We start from the raw sequence: 22350 nt of genomic DNA, 5'->3' as shown, positions 1-22350 counted from the left end.
TCCACCAAGCCCAAGGCTCCTGCCTAGGTTGGCTTGTGGATGATCCTGCTCTGTAACTTAGGCAATGGGGACATTTATAGCTTGATGGGCTGTCACAGCAATCGATAGTGAGTTATCAAAGTATAAAGGCAATGGGGACAATCAGAGTTTGGTGGCAGTCCAGAGCAATCAATAGCAATGGGGACAATCGGAGTTTGGTGGCAGTCCAGAGCAATCAATAGCAATGGGGACAATCGGAGTTTGGTGGCAGTCCAGAGCAATCAATAGCAATGGGGACAATCGGAGTTTGGTGGCAGTCCATAGCAATCAATAGCAATGTGGAAAATTGGAGTTTGGTGGCAGTCCAGAGCAAGCAATAGCAATGGGGGCAATCGGAGTTTGGTGGCAGTCCAGAGCAATCAATAGCAATGGGGACAATCAGAGTTTGGTGGCAGTCCAGAGCAATCAATATCAATGGGGACAATCGGAGTTTGGTGGCAGTCCAGAGAAATCAATAGCAATGGGGACAATCGGTGTTTGGTGGCAGTCCAGAGCAATCAATAGCAATGGGGACAATCTGAGTTTAGTAGGTCATTAGGCCCTCCAAACGAACATGCATGCTGAATGTTACTGAGACCTGGAATTATTATTATTATTATTATACACGATTTATATAGCTCCAACAGTTTACGTAGCACTTTACAATGTATAGGGGGGGACAACACAATTACAGTACAGTTCAATACAAAAGGTACAGGAGCATATCTCCCAACTGTCCCTGATTTTGAAGGACTGTCCCTCATTCCTCCTTATTTGTTCCTCATTTTGGTCTGATCTATATAGTTGTATATAAAATGCACTTTTTATCTATCAAAAAGTCTTTCCCAGAGCTAAACCTTTCATCCCATTTCTAAATTGCTACATTTGTAAATTCAAAAAGCCAATATAAAGGAATAGTAGTGATAAAAAAGCACTTGTGGGTTTAACCAATCTTGTTTTTTTTTTTGTACAATTCTCCTTTAGGGGGCGTGACAGGGGGTGTGTCCTATGCCTGCATACTTTTGCCGATAGGTGTTCCTCATTCTCATCTCACAAAGTTGGGAGGTGTGCAGGAGGGCCCGGCTCGTAGAGCTTACATTCTAAAGCAGTGGTTCTCAACCTTTTAGTGCCGTGACCCCTTGATAACATTTCCCAAGTTGTGGGGACCCCTAACAGTAAAATTATTTTCGTAGCCCGGGTTGACAGCACCCAAGGCAAGACAAGTAATTTGCACCCTAACCCATGGAAATTTAGTGGTCCTGAGCCCCTCCACTCGTACACTATTAAAACCTCATATGGTACATTTTAGGATGTACCACTCTATCTCTTTGTTCCCCTTTCTTTCCCTTCTATCTCTCGCTATCCAAGTTTCTTGTCTTTCCCCCTCTCTCTAGCCATCTTTTTTTTCTCTTATTCTTTCTCTCCCTTTTTCTTTCTTCCTCCCCTCTTTTCCTCTTCCTTCCATGTATTCTCTATTTTGATTCCTTCTCTTACTCCTTGGTGGGGGGGGGGGGGTGGGTGGCAATGCTTGGGGGTTGTTCTGATCACCCTTAGGTGCTCTTGATCAGGGTCATCTGCTGATCTGAGAACTGTAGTGGGGCCTTTTAATGGCAACTCTAATCACAGGTAGTGTTACCCAGTGTCTCCGACTTTGTGGTTTCTTGTAGCAGTGACAACTATGCAGAAATCAGGAGATGGGGTCTCCTCCAGCCCCTCCCACCTCACAATCCTCACCAGTCAGTGGACCTCTAGTCTGGGTGGGCAGCCGTGGGCTCCAGGAACAGCCCAGCTGGGCAGACACAAAAAAGGCTGGGAGAGGGGTGCGGGCTTCAGGAACAGCCCAGGATTTGGTGACCCCTGGCAAATCATCATTTGACCCCCGAGGGGGTCCCGACCCCCAGGTTAAGAACCACTGTTCTAAAGGGAGGGGGTGGTGGTACAAGAGGTAATAGCTGCAGAGAATGATTTGATAGGGGTGGCTTGGGAACAGTTGTTAGGTGGGTGTGGGATAGGCTTCCCTGAATAAATGAGTTTTTAGGGATCTCCTAAAAGTGGACAGTTTAGATGCTGATCGGAGTAGGGACAGGGAGTAGGGGCAGGGAGTTCCAGAGTATGGGAGAGGCTCTGGAAAAGTCCTGAAGGCGAGCAAGAGAGCAGGAGGTCTTGGGAGGAGCGGAGAGGGCGATTTGGATGATATCTGCAGATGAGGTTGGTGATGTAGATGGGGGGACGATTTTGTGAATGGCCTCGTATGTTATGGTTAGCATTTTGAATTTTACACAGTGGGATAGGGGAAATTCCACTTGAGGATAGGCAAATCTAAAATTTCAGCGAAAAAATGCTGTGAAAGACTTTATAATCCACCTTGGAATGCATTTTATAAATACGGCAAATCTTCCAACGGTGTCCAATAGTGGAAAAAGTAGCAGACATAATATGCTTTATTGTGAGGTTACACAGACTCTGTGTGGTGCTTTATTTCAAAGCATTCTTTGGTAGGTGGCAGGTTCTCTTTGAGGTGCTGTCAGCTGTGACAGTCATCAGATGCCAGCAGTGCTGCGTGGGGTTTATAAATAAAGATGTTAATAAAAAGCAAAACAGCTGCTACAGCGCCCCCTGCAGGGCCACTACTCTTATACATGACTCCTTCATGCAGCCCCCCAACGGTGCCTGTCCTTTTCATGCTCTGCCTTTACATTATAAAGCTCATATACTGTATCCACCTACACAACACACACATATGAGATTATCTATAAGATTTCTGTGTCAGTTTGTATTATCCATTAGTAGTGGAATTACTGCAAGCTATCCAGCTGAGACGGGGAAATCCCGTCCTCCTCTTATTATAATAGCTGTGTGCTGAGATGGCTGTCAGTACACCAGCAGAAGATCAATAGCCTGCTGCTTTCCAGCCAGTATGAGGGGCTTACTCTTCCATTTTCCTTGGGAACGGATGGCGGGTTTGTATATATTTTCTGGCCAGGACTAGGAAAAAAAAAAAAATAATAATAAAAAACTATAAAAAGTTTTTTTTTGTTCAGCTGAATATATATATATATATATATAAAACAATTATTAATATGCATTCTGGCTCTCAGCCAGCAGATGGAGCTCCTGGCACCTTTTTACATGTTTTCCGGTTTCTGGCGTTAGAACACTAAGGCCCCGTACACACGGGATTGATCCGCGGATCAGTTCCAGCAGACAAATCCGGTCGTGTGTACGGCCTAGCGGACATTTTTCGGCGGAGATTTCTCCAGCCGACGGTTTTCAAGCGGATAAAAATTTCTTAGCATGCTAAGAAATCTATCCGCTGGAAACCTGTCCGTTGGACTGATCTGGTCGTCTGTACAGACTCACCGGATAAGTCCAAGCGATCCCCATCCCTCGCATGCGTCGAAGTGATTCGACGCATGCGTGGAAGTATTTACCTTCCAGGGTCGCGCACGTCGCCGCGTCATAGTCGCGGCGACGGCGCGGCACGTCACCGCGGATGTTTTCCACGGGAATTTTGATCTGATGGTGTGTACAAGCCATCACATCAAAATACGGAGGAGGAATGTCCGCTGTAAACGGTCCGGCGGACCGTTTCCAGCGGATATCCTCTCGTCTGTACGAGGCCTTAGAAACGCTGTCGGGTCTTATTGCTCTCAAGGGCTCTGTTCAAAAGCTTATCCCTAACTTCATGTTGTGATGACAACCTTTTACCAGACAGGAAACAAATGAGGAAAATATCAGACCGTTCTCATCGGTTTAACCGATCGTGTGTATGTGGCCTACGGATGAGCTTGGGAGTGTTATTTTATGTATACCTTATTTATCGGCGTATAACACGCACCTTCACTTTAAGAGGGAAAACTCAGGGGGAAAAAAAACAATTTTAAATAAAGAACTGTGAAGAAAATTAATGGTCAGTTCCCATCAATGCAGCCACCCCATTTCCATGAATGCAGCTTTTGCCGCGATCTGTCAGGTGACAATCGCGGCAAAATCGTGGCGCAGTTGGGGTGTCATGCCGTGCAGCGCTAAAGTGTTGGGGTTTGGTTGGAAGAAAAGGTGGCAACCCTGCTATGCCCATGCCTCTTGTATTTTGCTTGTCCTGGAGTTCGGCTTTTACCTAAATGGCTGCAGGACACAAGGGGGAGAAGTGTGCACAAAGGGAGCATCATTCATCATTCCGGTGTGATCCGGGAACATGATGTCTAAATCCCGCCATGGAGGCGGCTGGTCTCTTCAGAGGAAGACGCGGCGGGATGTGATTAGAAACGTTCGCCAGTGTTTTAGTTGTGGCGTGCATGACAAAGTGGTGGGTGCGAGAACTGTTCTTTAGCTGAAGACAGCAAGCAGCTGTTGGAGCGTGAATCTGTGGAGAGAATGAGAACAGAGTGAAAAATTACCCCTAATGGAAAACTAAGCAACGCGGAAAGCTCCACCGCACGGGATATAAAGCCGTAACAAAAGAGCAGACCTAGCATCAGATACAGTTCCTCCTGTTAGGTACATCCTTGCCGAGTAATGAGATGGGGCCCATCCACATTTTTGCTGTGCTGGTGACACATTGCACATTAACATATGTTGTGATAATGCCGCTCATTAAAAAAGGTGGGCTGTTGGTGCACCAAAAAGTCCCAAATTTTTTTATTTCTCATAAGATTTTTAGCACGAGGTTGAGTTACCATGTATTGTGGCTCGCTGCCATGCATGTGCATTGCCCAAGGGCTCGTTTACAGTTTTGGTGCCCTCTGAAGAGCGATCTTAGGTGGATCACTCTTCACAGGGCATTTGACAGGCAGATAGGTGATCATGTTGCCTCCTCACCCCCTGTTTTAACCCCTAATAACCTGCACCATCGTGCTGCAACAGCATGCATTGCAAACAGAGACAGCGTGGCTCCACATAATCAAATGCACTCTGAAGAGCATTCTGCAGTGGCTTGCTTTTCAGGAGGTGCATGACAGGCGTTGAGGAGGCAACGAGCTAGATTCAGGTAGGGGGGCGAAAAATTTGTGCGGGCGTAGCGTATGTTATTTACGCTACGCCGCCGCAATTTAGAGAGGCAAGTGCAGTATTCACAAAGCACTTGCTCCGTAAGTTGCAGGGTAGCGTAAATCTGCCGGCGTAAGCGCGCCAAATTCAAATTGTCAAGAGGTGGGCGTGTTTTATGTAAATAAAACATGACCCCACGTAAATGACGTTTCTCACGAACGGTGCATGCGCCGGCCGTGAACGTATCCCAGTGCGCATGCTCCTAATCACGTTGCAAATAGTCAATGCTTTCGACGTGAACGTAATTTCCGCAAAGCCCTATTCGCGAACGACTTACGCAAATGACGTAAAATTTTCAAAATTCGACGCGGTAACGACGTCCATACTTAACATTGGCTATGCCTCATATAGCAGGAGTAACATTACGCCGGAAAAAGCCTTACAACGTAAAAAAATCCGCCGGGCGCACGTACGTTTCTGAATCGGCGTATCCAGCTCATTTGCATATTCCTTGCGTAAATCAACGGAAGCGCCACCTAGCGGCCAGCGTAAATAGGCAACTAAGACACGACGGCGTAAGAGACTTACGCCAGTCGGATCTTAGCCTAATTTCGGCGTATCTTGCTTTCTGAATACAGAAAGAAGATACGCCGGCGCAGCTTTGAATATACGCGGCGTATTAATAGATACACCGGCGTAAATTCGTTCTGAATCTAGCCCATCATGTTTAACTCCTAAAAACCTGCACCAGTGCATTATACAATTGCGATTGCAATGCGGCCTGATTAAGAGGAATGGTTTACATTTGGCAGGCGGTTTTGACTGCTGAGATGTACATACAGCAGTCGCCATTGTTCCAGGGGGCCTGTGTGGCCCCCCCCTGTATGCCTAGATAGGAGGGTGGCAGAGGTGGAAGGAAACATAGAGGAACCGATCCCTCCATGCAGATGCTGAGTGCCCACTTCTCCTCCTCTCCTTCCTGCAGGCATTCAGCGGCTGCAGGAGGGAAATGGAGGGCATCAATTCCTCCACATTCCACTCCCACTGCCTCCCTATGCTGCCCCAGGCCCTTGTGTGCTTCCCTGGCCCTGGATCTGTCAGGATGGAGAGCGGGAAGGAGCTGGTAAATGTGTAATTTACCAGCCCCTTCCTTGTCTTAATGAACAGAATCGGTGATCAAATCTATTTGTTATTCATTCGAAACTGGGACATAGTAAAAATTGTTTACTATGCCTCAGTTTGTGAATAAACGAGAAGCTCTGTACAATAATGAATCTGTCCTTAGTCCCTCTCTCTGTCTCAAAAGTGAGACATTAGGGGTCTAGGCTGAGGCTTAGACCCCTGATATTTCACCAAAGACGGTCCTAAAAAAGATCTAAAAAGTAATAAAAATATAATTTGTAAAAAAATAACTACTGACACCAGTGGTGGAACAACCAGGGTCGCAAAGTTTGCGCATGGTACTTGGCTCTGGAATTCTGCCACCATGAAGGTGGTCCACTCTGGGACATTAAAAAAAGGGTCCCACGATGGGAGTAAAGGGCCCCGGTTGGGGGGGGGCCTTCATGATTTCTTGCACCAGGGCCCTGAAGGTTCCAGTTACGCATCTGCTGCCTTTGAACCTCAAGAGGGTGCAAAATTGAAGGAGGTCTTAGTGCGTTGGGCTGCACCATTTGATATGCTGTCAATATACCAGTACTCACCAGTAACACATTTCCTGTGAAAGGGTGACAACGATCACTGTATCTATGAGGGATCAAAGTTGTCACCCTATTGCAAGTCTCCATAACATAGGGGAGTTTTTTTTTTTATGCACTTGTAGTCAGAGTATTCACTATGCGACAACCCTAACTACCATGACCTGAACTATATGATGCATGGACAGATGAAAGTTTGGGGGAAACGGGTGGGTGGGAACCAGGAAGAACAAACTGACTAGGGACCCGACAGAGAAGGAGGGATATATACACAGCTTTTTTCCTGCCGCGATTCTCGGTGGTCTTTTTCCCGGCAGTTTTCCTATAGGAAACACTGCGGTGGAGCATACACACAGCCGGGTTTCCCAGCCAAAGCTCTCATGGCCGTTTTCCGGCCGTGTGTAGGGGGAAAAAGCTGCAAAGCAGCATCTCTGCTTTGCCCTCGGGTTTCCCGGTGGTAAAAGGTCCGCCGGGAAACCCGTACGTGTGTATGAGGCATTAGAGGGAGGGTCAAGTGATATAAAAGGTAATACCTGTGGGGGGTGAGCTGATGGAATAAAAAAAAGTACAGTTGTTAGATGGAAGCTTCTCTAAAGAGAAGGGGTTTCAGGGATCGCCTAAAAGTGGATAGAGTAGGAGATAACTGGAAAAATTGGGGTAGGGGGTTCCAGAGGATGGGAGAGGCTCAGGGGAAGTCCTGAAGGCGAGCATGGAAGGAGGTGACAAGGGAGCTAAAGAGCAGGAAGTCTTGGGAGGAATAAAGAGAACGGTTTGTTTGGTATTTTGTGATTAGATTAGTGATGTAGATGGGGGCGGAGTTATTGATGACTTTGTAAGTTGTTGTTAGTATTTTGAATGTTATTTGTTGGGTGAGCGGAAGCCAGTGTAGGGATTGGCAGAGAGGGGTGGCAGACACTGGCAGCAGCATTCATGATGGACTGAAGGGGGGATAGCCTATGTTAGGGTCATCCAATGAGGAGGTAGTTGCATTAATCGAGGCGAGAGGTGATCATGGAGTGAATTAGAAGGTTTCTGGTGTCATTGGTTAGAAAGGGGTGGAGATGTTATGGAGTTTGAGGTGGCAAGATTTGGATAGTAATTGAATGTGGAGCTGAAAGGAGAGTTCAGAGTCCAGTATTACACCTAGAACCCTGGTATGAGGGGACGGGTTAATGATTGTGGAAATTACAGGTTTCCATTAAAGAACATGTGACTGGGTGGCCCTAACAAACCTGTTATTAGGCGGTACAAGTATATTTTGTAGTATCCCTTGATGATGTGCTAGTTGGGCATAAAGGAAGTTGGGTATTGCGTAAAAATAAATTCCCCTTGATTATATAATTGAAAATCACAGCAGCAATTCATGAAAAGCGAGTGTGCTTGTATGTATAAGATGGGGTTTTCTGGTACAATTAGCTCTTGTGGAGGTGACATCAGTAGAATCCCGCCGCTCTGTGAACTCCTATGGCCAGCAGATGAACTGTTGAGACCCTGTTGGGCCGAAACATGTAGGACAATGTTTGTTGGACAGTCGTGTCAGGCCTGATGTGACAGTTCACAAGCAATTAACTGTTTCTCTTGTCTGTTTTGAAAGGTTGTCCATGAAATCAGAAATTACCCTTACCCGCAGCTTCATCTCCTTGCCCTCCAGGGTCTCAGTCCAGCGCGGCACACGTCTGCTGTGACGGAAAGCTATGAAGTGAGTAGATTCTTGCTTCAATTTAATGTCTGCCATTTAGAAAAAAATAGCATTGACCATTCATTCATTTAACCAGAACTCTGATAGTCCCCTCAAAAAAAAAAAAATAACCTATAGTTCGTCCCACATTCAACATGTATGAAATGTATTCCATCCCTGCTAGACAATAAGATGCCAACCAACCAAGTACTGTATGTCCATTAGAGTACATTCAACTCAGTATGTCCTTCATGTTCCATCCAACTGAATGTGTTTTCCACAGTCCATCCATCCAAGTCATCTAACCGAATATATTAGCAGCCAGTTCTACGTAAAAAAAAGTCTTTTGACCTGGTGACCTAGTGCATGGGTGACAAATCAATACTCTCAATTAAGCCTATGATTGTCATTTCAGCTATCCAGCTCATTAGATCAAGTATGTCATCTGTAGTCCATTCAGTTAACTGTATAAATTACAGACCACCCAACCAAAGAGTATGATTGTTAGTCCATCCAGCCAAGTATGTACATTGTGTACACTGCAAGTACATCTAACTAAGTTACATAAGTTAAAAAAGATACAGGTCAACCAGAAAAAAAAAAGAATCAAGTGTATAAGTGACAGTCCATTGAATCCCATGTGCCAAGGGTGTCACTCTTCACCCAACCAGAGGTGTGAGTGACAGTTCGTCCAAACAAGAGTGTGAGTGTCAGTCTATCCAACCACACTTGTGAGTGACTGTCCGTTCAACCAAGGGTGTGAGTGACAGTCCATCCAACCAAGAGTAGGAGCAACAGTCTATTCAGCCAAGGGTAAGAGGAACAGTCTTCTCAGCCAAGGGTAAGAGGCACTGTCCATCTAACCAGGGGTAAGAGTGACAGACCATGCAAGCAAGGACTTGAGTGAAAGTCTATTTAACCAGATGTGTGAGGGACAATTCTTCCAACCTATAGAGTGGATGACAGTCCATGCAACCACATGTGTTGGTGACTGTACATTCAACCAAGGCTGTCCATCTAACCAAGAGTATGAGGGACAGTCGATCCAACCAAAGGTAAGAGTAACAGTCCATTCAACCATGAGTGAGTGATAATTCTTCCAATCAAGGGAGTGGGAGATAGTCTATCCAATCACACATGTAAGTGACTGTACATCCAATCAAGGGTGTAATCAACAGTCCATTCAGACAGGGGTGAGTGGGACATTCCATCAATGCAAGGGTAATAGTGGCAGTTCATCCAACCAAGGGCGTGAGTGACAGTCCATGCAACCAAGGATAAGAGTGAAGGTTCATCCAACCAAGTGTAGGAGCAAAGCTCCATCCAACCAAGTGTAGGAGTGAAGGTCCATCCAATCAAATGTAGGAGTGAAGGTCCGTCCAACCAAGGATAAGAGTGAAGGTCCATCCAACCAAGTGTAGGAGTAAAGGTCTATCCAACCAAGGATAAGAGTGAAGGTCCATCCAACCAAGTGTAGGAGCAAAGCTCCATCCAACCAAGTGTAGGAATGAAGGTCCATCCAATCAAATGTAGGAGTGAAGGTCCGTCCAACCAAGGATAAGAGTGAAGGTACATCCAACCAAGTGTAGGAGTAAAGGTCTATCCAACCAAGGATAAGAGTGAAGGTCCATTCAACAAAGTGTAGGGTTGAAGGTCCACCCAACAAAGAATAAGAGTGAAGGTTCATCCAACCAAGGGTAGGAGTGAAGGTCCATCCAACCAAGTGTAGGATTGAAGGTCCATCCAACAAAGGATAAGAGTGAAGGTTCATCCAACCAAGGGTAGGAGTGAAGGTCCATCCAACCAAGTGTAGGAGTAAAGGTCTATCCAACCAAGTGTAGGAGTAAAGGTCTATCCAACCAAGGATAAGAGTGAAGGTCCATCCAACTAAGTGTAGGGTTGAAGGTCCACCCAACAAAGAATAAGAGTGAAGGTCCATCCAACCAAGTGTAGGAGTGAAGGTCCATCCAACCAAGTGTAGGATTGAAGGTCCATCCAACAAAGGATAAGAGTGAAGGTTCATCCAACCAAGGGTAGGAGTAAAGGTCCACCCAACTAGAAGAGTGACAATCCATCCAAACAAGTCTCTTCAACTATCTAAGCAAGTGAACGAGTGGCAATCCATTAAAACCCATCTGTGTCTCAGTCCGTCTTTTCATATGCAGCAGTTTTTTTTTATGGGGTAACTGCTTAAAGTCCAATTGAACTGTTAACTAGTTATCAATTCCTGGATTGTTCTGCTCAAAATAGCAATAATGTTTTCACAGCTCTCACAGTTTTCCAGAGCTAATCTGACAGCTCCCCACCTCTGTAATTAAATAATAAATCCTCAGGGAAGGTACACTGTACAATGAAACTAATATTGTTTCTAGTGGTGTTATATGGCTTGTAGGACTTCTCTTATTGGGAACTTGGGGGTCAGCTTGTGTTATTTCATTATTTTGATTTTCAGTGTAACAGTAAAGCTATTGTGATATTTGTGTGGGAAGAAAATGTGTTTCTCTAATGACAATAGCGTGGCTGAAAGCACACAAAGGGCCAGATCCACAGTCAGAGTACGCCGGCGTATCTACTGATACGCCGGCGTACTTTTAAATTTCCCGCGTCGTATCTTTAGTTTGAATCCTCAAACCAAGATACGACGGCATCTGGGTTTGATCCGACAGGCGTACGGCTTCGTACGCCTTCGGATCGTAGATGCAATACTTTGGCGTCCGCTGGGTGGAGTTCGCGTCGTTTTCCGCGTTGGGTATGCAAATTAGCTATTTCCGACGATCCACGAACGTACGCGCGGCCGTCGCATTCTCTTACGTCGTCTCTAGTCGGCTTTTTCCGGCGTATAGTTAAAGCTGGTATTTTGCGGCATATAGTTAGAATTGCCATGTTAAGTATGGCCGTCGTTCCCGCGTCGAAATTTTAATTTTTTTTTTTTTTTGCGTAAGTCGTCCGTGAATCGGAATGTACGTAAGTCCCGTCTAAGTTAAAAAAAATGACGTCCTAGCGACGTCATTTAGTGCAATGCACGCCGGGAAATTTCGGGACGGCGCATGCGCAGTTCATTCGGCGCGGGGACGCGCTTCATTTAAATGAAACACGCCCCCTACCTGCCCAATTTGAAATCCGCCACCAGAAATACACTACGCCGCCGTAACTTACGGCGCAAAATCTTTGAGGATTTAAAACAAAGCCAAGTAAGTTATGGCGGCATAGCGTATCTCTGATACGCTGCACCGGTGCCGATCTATGCGGATCTGGCCCAAAGTGTTGTAGAGTGTAATGAGTGGGCTGTTTTTGAAAGAGAAAAAATGACTTCTCTACTCACTATACAATAATATTGCTGGAGGCTATAACTACGTGTGACAGGGTCCCATAGAAGTACCATTGAGTGCCCCTGTGCCTCTCAGTCTGTAATAATTCCTCCGGAGAATCAGAATACTAATCGATTTTATATCTATTGTGTAGATGGATTTCATTCATTTTTTTTTCTATATTTATTTGTCGGACAGCAATACTTTTGCTATCTACATAAATCATTGTGCACACAAACAGTACAAGGCCCCTTTCACATCTGACTATAGAAATGCATCTACAGTGCCTTGAAAAAGTATTCATACCCCTTGAAATTTTCAAAAAATGTTCATGTTACAACCAAAAACATAAATGTATTTTATTGGGAGTTATATAGACCAACACAAAGTGGCACATAATTGTGAAGTGGAAGGGAAATGATAAATGGTTTTGCACAGTTTTTACAAATAAATATGTGAAAAGTTTGGCGTTCAATTGTATACAGCACTCCTGAGTCAACCTGTCGCTGCTATTATAGCTGAAAGTCTTTTTGGGGATGCCTCTTCCAGCTTTGCACATCTAGAGAGGGACATTTTTGCCCATTCTTCTTTGCAAAATATCTTAAGTTCTGTCAGATTGGATGGAGAACGTCTGTGATCGGCAATTTTCAAGTCTTGCCACAGATTCTCAATGTGATTTGGGTCTGGACTTTGACTGGGCCATTCTAACACATGAATATGCTTTGATCTAAACATTCCATTGTATCTCTGGCTGTATGTTTAGGGTTGTCCTGCTGGAAGGTGAACCTCCGCCCCAGTCTCAAGTCTTTTACAGAAACTGTAGGGAAGGTTTACACTGTTGCAATGTTCTAACACATGCACGTTCATGTGGCGTTATGTCGCAGGTTAAAGTGGCATTAAAGGTTATTTAAAAAAAACAAAAAAAACAAACGTGTAATACTTACCTGCTCTGTGCACTGGTTTTGCACAAAGCAGCCCCGATCCTTCTGTTTTCGGGGTCTTTGCCAATGCTCTTGGCTCCTCCTCTTCAGCTAGTGCCCCCAAAAGCAAGCTGCTTGCTCTGGGGACACTGGTGCGCGCTCGCTCCTAAGCCCCGCTCTATGTGTCCATGGCCACGGCTTGGTTCTGCCCCCACTCTCTCCTTATTGGCTCACTGGCTGTGATTGACTATAGCAGGGGCCAGTGGCTTCCGCTGCTGTCTCAGCCAATGAGGAACAAGAGACCCGGGAGAAGCTCAGCACTCATGCACATTGCTGGATTGAGGGGGAGCTCAGGTGAGTAGGAAGGGCTGGGGGGCCATTGCACACAGAAGTGCAAGTTTTTAAATTTTATGTTGTAAAGTATATATATAAAATCTTTATTACTGTAGAATGGTAAATCTGTATTACAGGCTACATACCTATCATATCATTGTTTAAAAAAATATTGTGATTTTTATTTAGCAAGTTGGAAATATGCTTTGTGCTTTCTGCCAAACTGTTTTAATACATTGCTGCCTTTTCTAGGAGCAGAAGACCGGGCGTGTTTCGTCCCTCCTCTGACTTATTCATGTCTCAGTTTTAAACTGAGTTTATTAAAGTGGAGTTCCACCCAAAAATATATCATTACATCAGTAGTTTTAAAAAAATGTCATTAGTCCTTTACGAAAAAATTTTTTTTTTGTAGATGCCTTCAAAGTGTTGTTGCTAGGCAGAATAGTTAATCTTCCCACTTCCTGCACCTAGGTGCTTAAGCTTCACCGCACAGACTCCTGGGAATGTAGTGGGTGTAACTTTCCAGGAGTCTGTGCACTCCCCAGTCTCAAAGAATCATGTGACTTGGACAGCACAGGTGCTGAAACCTGATCTGACACTGAGCATGTGCGAGATTTGCAAGGCTGAAATCCAGGAAGTCATACAGTCTGGCTTCATGATGCCCACACTTAAGATGGCCCCAGTCAATTTCTATTTTATAAAGTGTCTAAATGCTGTAACAACAACAAAACGGACCTTAGTTTACAGACTAACTTTACTAGAATACATTAAGCTTGTGTATTACAGGGGTATTTATATTTAAAAAGTGCAATTGTGGCCGGAACTCCGCTTTAAGGATAAGCAATATTAAAGTTTTCATCCACAGTGCATTGTAAAAGGCATAGATACAGACAAATGGTATTCCATAGAAAAATCAAGATACACAATGCAATCTCTAAAAAAGGACATGTCTCCATTTAGTGCACAAACTGTGGAGCCTTGCTTAGAGCACCACTGATGGCTGCAAGTGGTTTACACGGATCAAAGAACAAAAATTTCATTAACCATACCAGGATGATGAGGAATCAGATTTGTGATGGTGCTGGGGGAGCAGGATGCAACTTCCTCACAAAACAAGAAGTTGTGAATGAATTATGATAAATTCAAACAATTATTTATTGGTATAGGTGAAATTAGAAGTAAACTAGAGAGGGTAAAACAGTCCATATTGCTGATAATTTAAATAAACTGCAGTATTTTTGCTTGGCTTATATTGTGACCAGGACATACATTGAATTATTCCATCTGTTTGATTTCAGGAACTGCTGCAGTTAGAGGACAGACTGGGAAGTGTGACGCGGGGAGCGGTGCAAAACATCATTGAAAGATGCACATTTCCACACAAATACAAGAAGGTACGAAGCTTCACACATTTCACAGCTTTTCAAACATTCAGAATTGTAGTCTGTGTTAGTATATTATGATGTTATCACTGCCTGCAGCAAACTTTCCCTCTCGCTTTCTTTTCTTCTCCCTCTCGCTTTCCTTTCTTTTCCCTTCCCCTCTGACTTTCCTTTCTCCTCTTTTTCCCACTCCCTTTTTCATTTCTTCTCCCTTTCCATCTGGATTTCCTTTCTTTTCTCTTTCCCTCTCGCTTTCCTTTCTTTTCCCTTCCCCTCTCGCTTTTCTTTCTTTTCCCTTTCCCTCTGACTTTCCTTTCTCCTCCTTTTCCCACTCCCTTTCCTTTCTTCTCCCTTTCCATCTGGATTTCCTTTCTTTCCTCTCGCTTTCCTTTCTTTTCCCTTTCCCTCTCCTTTCTTCTCTCTTTCCGTCTCGCTTTACTTTTTTTCCCTTTCCCTCTAGCTTTCCTTTCTCCTCTTTTTACCACTCACTTTCCTTTCTTCTCCGTTTCCATCTGGATCTCCTATCTTCTATCTTTCCCTCTCGCTTTCCTTTCTTCTCTCCCTCCCTCTCGCTTTCCTTTCTTCTCTTTTTCCCTCTCGCTTTCCTTTCTTCTCTCCTTCCCTCTCGCTTTCCTTTCTTCTCTTTTTCCCTCTCGCTTTCCTTTCTTCTCTCCTTCCCTCTCGCTTTCCTTTCTTCTCTTTTTCCCTCTCGCTTTCCTTTCTTTTCCCTTTCCTTCTCGCTTTTGTTTTTCTTCTCTCTTTCCCTCTCACTTTTCTTTCTTTTCCCTTTTCCCTCTCGCTTTCCTTTCTTCTCACCTTCCCACTCAGTTTCCATTCTTCTCCCTCTCGCTTTCCTTTCTTTTCCCTTTTCCCTCTGGCTTTCCTTCCTTCTCCCTTTCCCACTCACTTTCCTTTCGTCTCCCTTTCCCTTTGCTTTCCTTTCTTCTCCCTCTCCCTCTCACTTTCCTTTCTTCTCCCTTTCCTTCTCGCTTTCCTTTGTTTTCCCTCTTTCTTTCCTTTCTTCTCACTTTCCCTCTCACTTTCCTTTCTTGTTCTTTTCCTTTTCCCTTCCTTTCTTATCCCTTTCTTTGCTTTCCTTTCTTATCCATTTCCCTCTGGCTTTCATTTCTTCCCCCTCTCCCTCTTGCTTTCCTTTCTTCTCCCTTTCCCTTTGCTTTCCTTTCCCTTTGGCTTTCCTTCCTTCTCCTTTTCCCACTCACCTTCCTTTCATCTCTTTTTCCTTTGCTTTCCTTTTGTTTCCCTTTCCCTCTGGCTTTCCTTTCTTCTCCCTTTCCCTTTGCTTTCCTTTACTTTCCTTTTCCCTTTGGCCCTTCCTTCATTCTTCCTTTCCCACTCACTTTCCTTTCATCTCCCTTTCTCTTGGCTTTCCTTTCTTTTCCCTTTCCCCCTGGCATTCCTTTCTTCTCCCTTTCACATTCGCTTTCTTTTCTTTTCCCTCTCCCTCTGGCTTTCCTTCCTTCCCCCTTATCCACTCACTTTTCTTTTGTCTCCCTTTCCCTTTGCTTTCCTTTCTTCTCCCTCTCCCTCACACTTTCCTTTAGTCTCCCTTTCCCTTTGCTTTCCTTTCTTCTCCCTCTCACTTTCCTTTCTTCTTCCTTTCCTTTAGCTATGACTAAGCATTGTATAACAATGTGAAACGTAACAGCTATATCATCCCACCGTTTGCTGTTTCTCTGTGCAGTGTTTTTTTACTGGATTAAAGGCTTTTATTGTTTTTTACATTTATCGGAGTGCGGCTGTCCATACCTTTTTGCTTCTATTTATTCCTTTCTTCTGCCTTTCCCTCTCACTTTCCTTTCTTTTTCTTTTGCTTTCCTTTCTTCTCCCTTTCCCTCTCACTTTCCATTCTTTTCCCTTTCCCTCCGACTTTCCTTTCTTCTCCCTTTCCCACGCACTTTCATTTCTTCTCCATTTCCCTGTGGCTTTCTTTTCTTCTCCCTCTCCCTTTCCTTTTTCTTACCTTTCACTTTGCTTTCCTTTCTTCTCCCGTTCTTCTCCCGTTTCCCTCTGGATTTCCTTTCTTATCCCTTTCTCTCGCTTTCCTTTCTTATCCCTTTCTCTCTCGCTTTCCTTTCTTCTCCCTCTCGCTTTTCTTTTTTTCTCCCTCTTCCTCTTGCTTTCCTTCCTTCTCCCTTTTCCTCTCGCTTTCCTCCCTTCTCCCTTTCCCTCTCGCTTTCCTTCCTTCTCCCTTTCCTTCTCGCTTTCCTTCCTTCTCCCTTTCCCTCTCGCTTTCCTTCATTCTCCCTTTCCTTCTCTCGCTTTCCTTTCTTCTCCCTTTCCCTCTCTCTCTCCTTTCTTCTACCCTTTCTCCTTTATTTTCTAATTTCTTTCCTCTCCTCTCTCTTTTTTTCCCTCTTCTTCTTTTCCTACGTCACCACATTTCTTTAATCACCTTCTTCCTTTCTATCATTATATTATTTATTTGCCATTGTCTCCAATTACTTATCATTCCCCCTAAACTAAGTATATTTTCTTCCCACTCCTCCCCTTGCCATACCCTTCAATCGCCCCACCCCCTCTTAGGGGTGACACCACTACTTAATTGCACTATATATGCCACCGGTCACCCGCCTACTGGGTGCTCGGAGACTACGTTCCCGTTAATACTAATATAAGAAATACTGAACAAGGGGGTGCCGCAATCTTTTTATTGCTTTATTTAACAGCCAGCAAAAATAATTTGGCACGTTTAGCGCTAAGGCCCAGTGCTTTATTTGAGTGGGGACTGAGCCTTAACGCAAACTGCAATAGTAGTTTTCTACTGACTATTCATTAAATTGTTGAAGATTGTGGCATCTTGGTGCGTGGTGTTTCTTTGATATGATAATTTACTTAGTTGCACTGGCCCATAAATAAAAAGGAGTATCTGGCTCATAAATAACAAGGAGTATCTGAATAATTATACTGCTGTTCTACAATTACCCATGTTAACAACTTTATCTCATGTACTCAAAAAAATATTTTTCAGAACTTACAATCTTTCTGTAAAAGTTTAAAATAAAAAAAAAGGACTGAAAAGAATGTAATGATGCTCCCTGTATTCTTTACGAAGGCCATATGTCTACCTTAACAATTCTGCTTATCACAATTGCATGCTGATGTGTCAATGTCGAACACCATGTTAGTACACCCCATTACTACCTATTGACTTCTACCGTGTTTCCCCGAAAGGGGGGCTGCAATATAAGCCCTACCCCGAAAATAAGCCCTAGTTTAAAATGTTTGTAACATCCTATAATCCACTCTATTACAGTAGTATATAATGTACAATGTGTGTGTTTCTGTAATATAATTGCAGGGAAAGGAGCTCCGTCGGGTCACAGAAGCGCTGAACGGCGCTATAACAAAGGTATTTGGCACAATTATATTACAGAAACACACACATTGTACATTATATACTACTGTAATAGAGTGGATTATAGGATTTTACAAGCATTTTAACTCCGTTTACACTGGGGATTCCTGTCAGGCAGGGAGAGAGAGGGGGAGAGAAGACAGCACATTACATGGTAAGACCTACCCCGAAAATAAGCCCTACTGCCCTATTTTTTGCCCAAATTAATATAAGTCCCGAGCTTATTTTCGGGGAAACACGCTAGGTGTTGGAGATCAGATTCCTTAAAAAAGCATGACAATGTACCTATACCTACACATATTGCTTTGTGTTTAAAGAGGACCTGTCAGAGCAGCAGTTCAGTGTCACAGCTGAGGCTCCCATTCAAGGGATGAGGCTAACATGGGTTGACTGCTTGAATCAGCATTGGCTTAGGGAAGGTGTGTCACTGTATGTGTAATAATAATGCAGTACTGTACCCTGGAACTAGGCTGACCGCTAACCTTTGTTAGACTTTTCTATGGTTGCCAGCAGGAGCCACGTATCTGCTCACTCCTGGATGAAACCAATTGGCTCTTAGTAATATTTCTCTCTTAATTTGTGTTTCTTTTACTAACTGTATGACAGAGGATACCACATGATGGCAAAGACCAGAAAGAAGACGAGGAGGAGGCGGACACAGACGAGAAATGCACAATCTGCCTGTCAATGCTTGAAGACGGAGAGGATGTCAGGTAATAACAGACCTGCTCATCCCACCCCCTTTATCTGCAATAGTTTCCTAAGAGATATGTAGAACCCGATTACACCAGGAACAAGGCTGAGACAGAATAAGATAAGGGAATTGAGAAATCTCCCGCTGTGGCTTCTGTATTTTGACAGCTGGTCCCATCCTCTGTCACAATATCCGAACCGTGCCTACATCTGATTGGATGCAGGTGCTGTTTGGACAACAATTTTCCTTCTGGTTCCTTTGATTTTTCAAGAGAGATTATGGCTGGGAGTTGGCCATTAGGGACAACCACTGGGTGCATTTTTAAAATTTGCTCAGTTTACAGCCAGCTTATGGGTGCAAATTGAGGATAGGACACAGCTGTGTGAAATTGCATTTTGGCTACTTGTCCACAACCTTAAGGCTGGGTTCACATATGAGCCGAATGCGGTTCACAGCAAGGTTCCAGTGTGTCCTGGTTCACCATTTCAGGCCTGATTTCAGCCTGAATTTTTGGCTGAATCGTTTTTGTGCAAATCACACCGGACCCTCTGCGGAGATATTTGAACCGGCTCCATAGAGAGTCGGTTAAAATCTCCTGCTTTTGCGAATGGGATGTGGGGAACACGCATTCCAATTGGCAATGCTGCAAACCCAGCCTTAGAAGAGATACAATGGTCCTGAATCACCAAGCTTCAACAGTATTTATTGCATGCTAAATGATGCTTAAAGTATTTTTTTGCCATCTGGGAAACAAATGATGGAAATTCTCTTTTAAACAGTTGCCACTGAAACACGTGCCCCCATTGGAAGATCAGAGCAAGAGAAGGTCACCAGCACACCAAGGATCTCCAGTGCAAGGCCAAAGCTTTATTAAATGATCACATCGTTACAACAGATTGCAATGTTTCAGAGCCACGCAGGACACCTTCATAGGGCATGTGGCGTCACATGCCTAATGAAGGCTTCCTGTGTTGCTCCGTAACATTGCAATCTGCTGTCACAATGTGATCACTGAATAAACCTTTGTTCTTGCACTGGAGATCCTTGGTGTAAGGCAGGGGTGGCCAGGGGGTCACATGTAGCCCACAGAGCCCTCTGATGTGGCCGCGACCTCCTGCTCTGGAATGGTGGGTTGGCAAGCCCAGATCGCAGGTTGCTGACTCGCCATACCACAAAGTCAGTGTTGTGAATGATGCTGGTGGTAGAGGAAGAAAAAGCCCCATAAGCTGATGCATCCTACAGCGCTGGCTTTTGCCACAGGCGGAGTCTATGGCAAGGTTCAACTAACTCACAGGATAGACACATGTGCACTACGCTGCACCCGCGGTGTGGGTAAACCACAGCACATTAGTGTGAAAGCAGTCTTGGGCCCTTTCCACACAATAGACCCGACCAAATCGGACCCTCAGTTCACCGCTATAGAGCGACAGATGTCCATTTTTACGCCTGCCTACCTCCAATCTGAAAAACAGAAGGGAATTAATCCCCTTTCATCTGGGCGGATTGGAGGGCCTATAGAGTAGCTGTGACCTGTCATCTGCCCGCTCCGCTCATTGTGGCCCGTGACTGGCTACCAAGTTGCTTAAGTGGCACTCGCTCTTCAAAAGGTTGGGCACCCCTGGTGTAAGGTGAAGTTCTCTTGCTCTGATTAGTCATGGTTCCAGCCAATGGTCACTTCAGCGCCCACTTATATGCACAACCATTTCTATAGGAACTTTATTTTATAGTTTATATATTTCAATAGTATATTTAACAGACCAAAAGACAAGTGAATTGTTTGGATTTACACACTCTTTCCATGCAATACCACTCATCTACTTTGTTTCCTTCCTTAATCTGCAGAAGGTTACCCTGTATGCACCTCTTCCACCAAGTCTGCGTTGATCAATGGTTAGCGACCAGCAAGAAGTGCCCTATCTGCAGAGTGGACATCGAAACGCAGCTGGGGGAGGACAGCTGAGAAGAATTCCCCTACGATGGCGTCCAAATTCTCCTTATCAGGTCCACACGGCCTTCACCTGCAGTAAACCTTTTGCTTCCTGAGCCATTTAAAGGACAGTCTGCAAGCACATTATTCTGTAGATGAATCATAGGCACGTAACAAAAAATAAAAAAAATACTGGAGGATCTTAACAGCCATAAAGACCCATTTTGCAAGGGAAGCAGGTCTTCCTCTTGCCACAGGGCCCAATTGCTGGAGACGAAGACTGGCCCTTCGCAGGTACTCTTATGTCAGTCTGGCTTGCCAATCCTGCACTGCAAAGAATTGTACATATACCTCTCTAATATGTAGAATCAAGTAGGGGTCGTAGCTATAACTGTGGATGGCATCCGGAGCATGTTAGCTTAAAAAAAATATTGTGTTCGGTGCCCTAGTCATCTTGTGGTGGACATGTTGCTATTAGCCTATTTTTGCACCAAATAATATTTACCATTTTATTTATATTTATTTTTTGTCTTTTTTTTTTTGGTGCTTGAAAGAGCCATTTGACACATTGACATTTTCGAACTAAAACTTAAGGCGAAGAATAAAATCCTGTTTACAGTTTAAAAACAAAAAAGGATTGGTTTGGAGCCTTAAGTTTTGTTACTTTATTTGAACTAATTTATTATTCTTACTTATGTTTACAGAGGATGATACAAAAGGCAAAGCTTGTAAAAAAACGGTGGTTATGGTGGACTCTGCTGATGCTGGGGAAAGGTTTTTTTTTTCTTTGTGGCCTGTTTTCTAGGTAGTCACATTCAACTGGACTTTGTTCTGTAAAGTTGAAGACGTTTCGCTACTCAACCAAGTAGCTGAGGAAGCCCCTTGAATGAGAGAGAAATGTCTTCCACATTATAGTCCTACTGCTAGGTATACCATGACCTGAAAAGCGGAGAACCTTCGCGGACATATGTCCTTTTTTTTTTAAACCCTACTCTTCAAAAAACTTTTTGTCGGGATCCTGGTGAAGTAAATCACAAGCTTGCTTCATGTCCACTGGCGATATTATTGTGTGGTGGTTTGCACCTTTGGCTCCAACCACAAGGCCATCAAAAAGTCTATACTCTTGATGTCTATCTATGATGGCAGTTTGGTGAGAACTGAGATAAGTTACCACTGGAGACATCAAGAGATATGTTAAGCCAGAAATTCAGTCTGCTAACAAAAAAACGTGCCAGTTTTGGGTAGTGGTGGCCTTTAAAGAATAAAAATTTAGAAAAAAAAGGGAATTACAGCCATATGTAGAAAGCAGCCACAAACATTCTTAATGCCGTCTGTCCTAAAAAGGCCTACGAAAAAGAGAAATAATAATCTGGGGAATTTATTTAATTTTTTTTTGCCCTATGAGTACTAAAATTTACCGATTACCCTTCAAAATTTAAACAAGAGCTCTCATTGCACTATGCTCTATATTATTTAAAAACGGCTTACCATTGAGTATTTTTGTAGTTCTACCCTATAGTGCCAAAATATAGCTATATCCTTCACTTGGGAATTTTAGTTAGCAGCCATTTAGTATTTTAGGCTCTAGTCATTCTCAACCATGGTTTTGTGGGTCCCTAGGTTTCCCCCAGAAGTTGCTATGGGCTACTTGAGCTGGTGGCTGATTGACCTTTCATCTGAGTGTGCCTTCCTCGTTTTGGGGCCAACGCCACTTGGCAGAGCCAATGATCTTTTTAGCTGTCTGTACGGGTAGCATTCTGACCACTAGGGATGGGCTATCTGTTCGAGTCGAACATGAGTTTGTGCAGGGACTTTTCTAAGCACGGGAAACATGCGCTACTTTATAGGCATACTATAGACACCCCCCAGGTACGAAATTGTTTCACTTTAAACATTATTAAAATCACTGCTCCCGAAGAAACGTCTGTTTAAAAACATAATCTTTTGCATTAATACATGTCCCCTGGGGCATTACCTGGGTCCCCAAACACTTTTTATGACAACAACTTGCATATTAGCCTTTAAAATTTG

The 22350-nt window shown here is 44.0% G+C and overlaps 1 protein-coding gene across 2 annotated transcripts in view; it reads left to right on the top strand.

Annotated features, from left to right (window-relative positions):
* Nucleotides 1-22101, top strand: part of RNF165 (ring finger protein 165) — a 148404-nt gene extending 126303 nt beyond the window's left edge. Inside the window, exons 5-8 of one of the 2 annotated variants that reach the window (XM_040336352.1) lie at nt 8296-8400; nt 14239-14334; nt 18305-18411; nt 20235-22101. In XM_040336352.1, the coding sequence (XP_040192286.1) occupies nt 8296-8400; nt 14239-14334; nt 18305-18411; nt 20235-20352 (426 nt within the window). In that variant the 3' untranslated portion in view covers nt 20353-22101. The remainder of the gene's footprint in view (nt 1-8295; nt 8401-14238; nt 14335-18304; nt 18412-20234) is intronic. The other variant, XM_040336360.1, reaches the window with a different exon arrangement.
* Nucleotides 22102-22350: the final 249 nt, after the last annotated feature.

This window comes from Rana temporaria, chromosome 1 (genome assembly GCF_905171775.1).
Source record: "Rana temporaria chromosome 1, aRanTem1.1, whole genome shotgun sequence".
NCBI lineage: Eukaryota > Metazoa > Chordata > Amphibia > Anura > Ranidae > Rana > Rana temporaria.
Note: the sequence above shows the minus strand (reverse complement) of the source record. Positions and strands in the feature narration are given on the sequence as shown.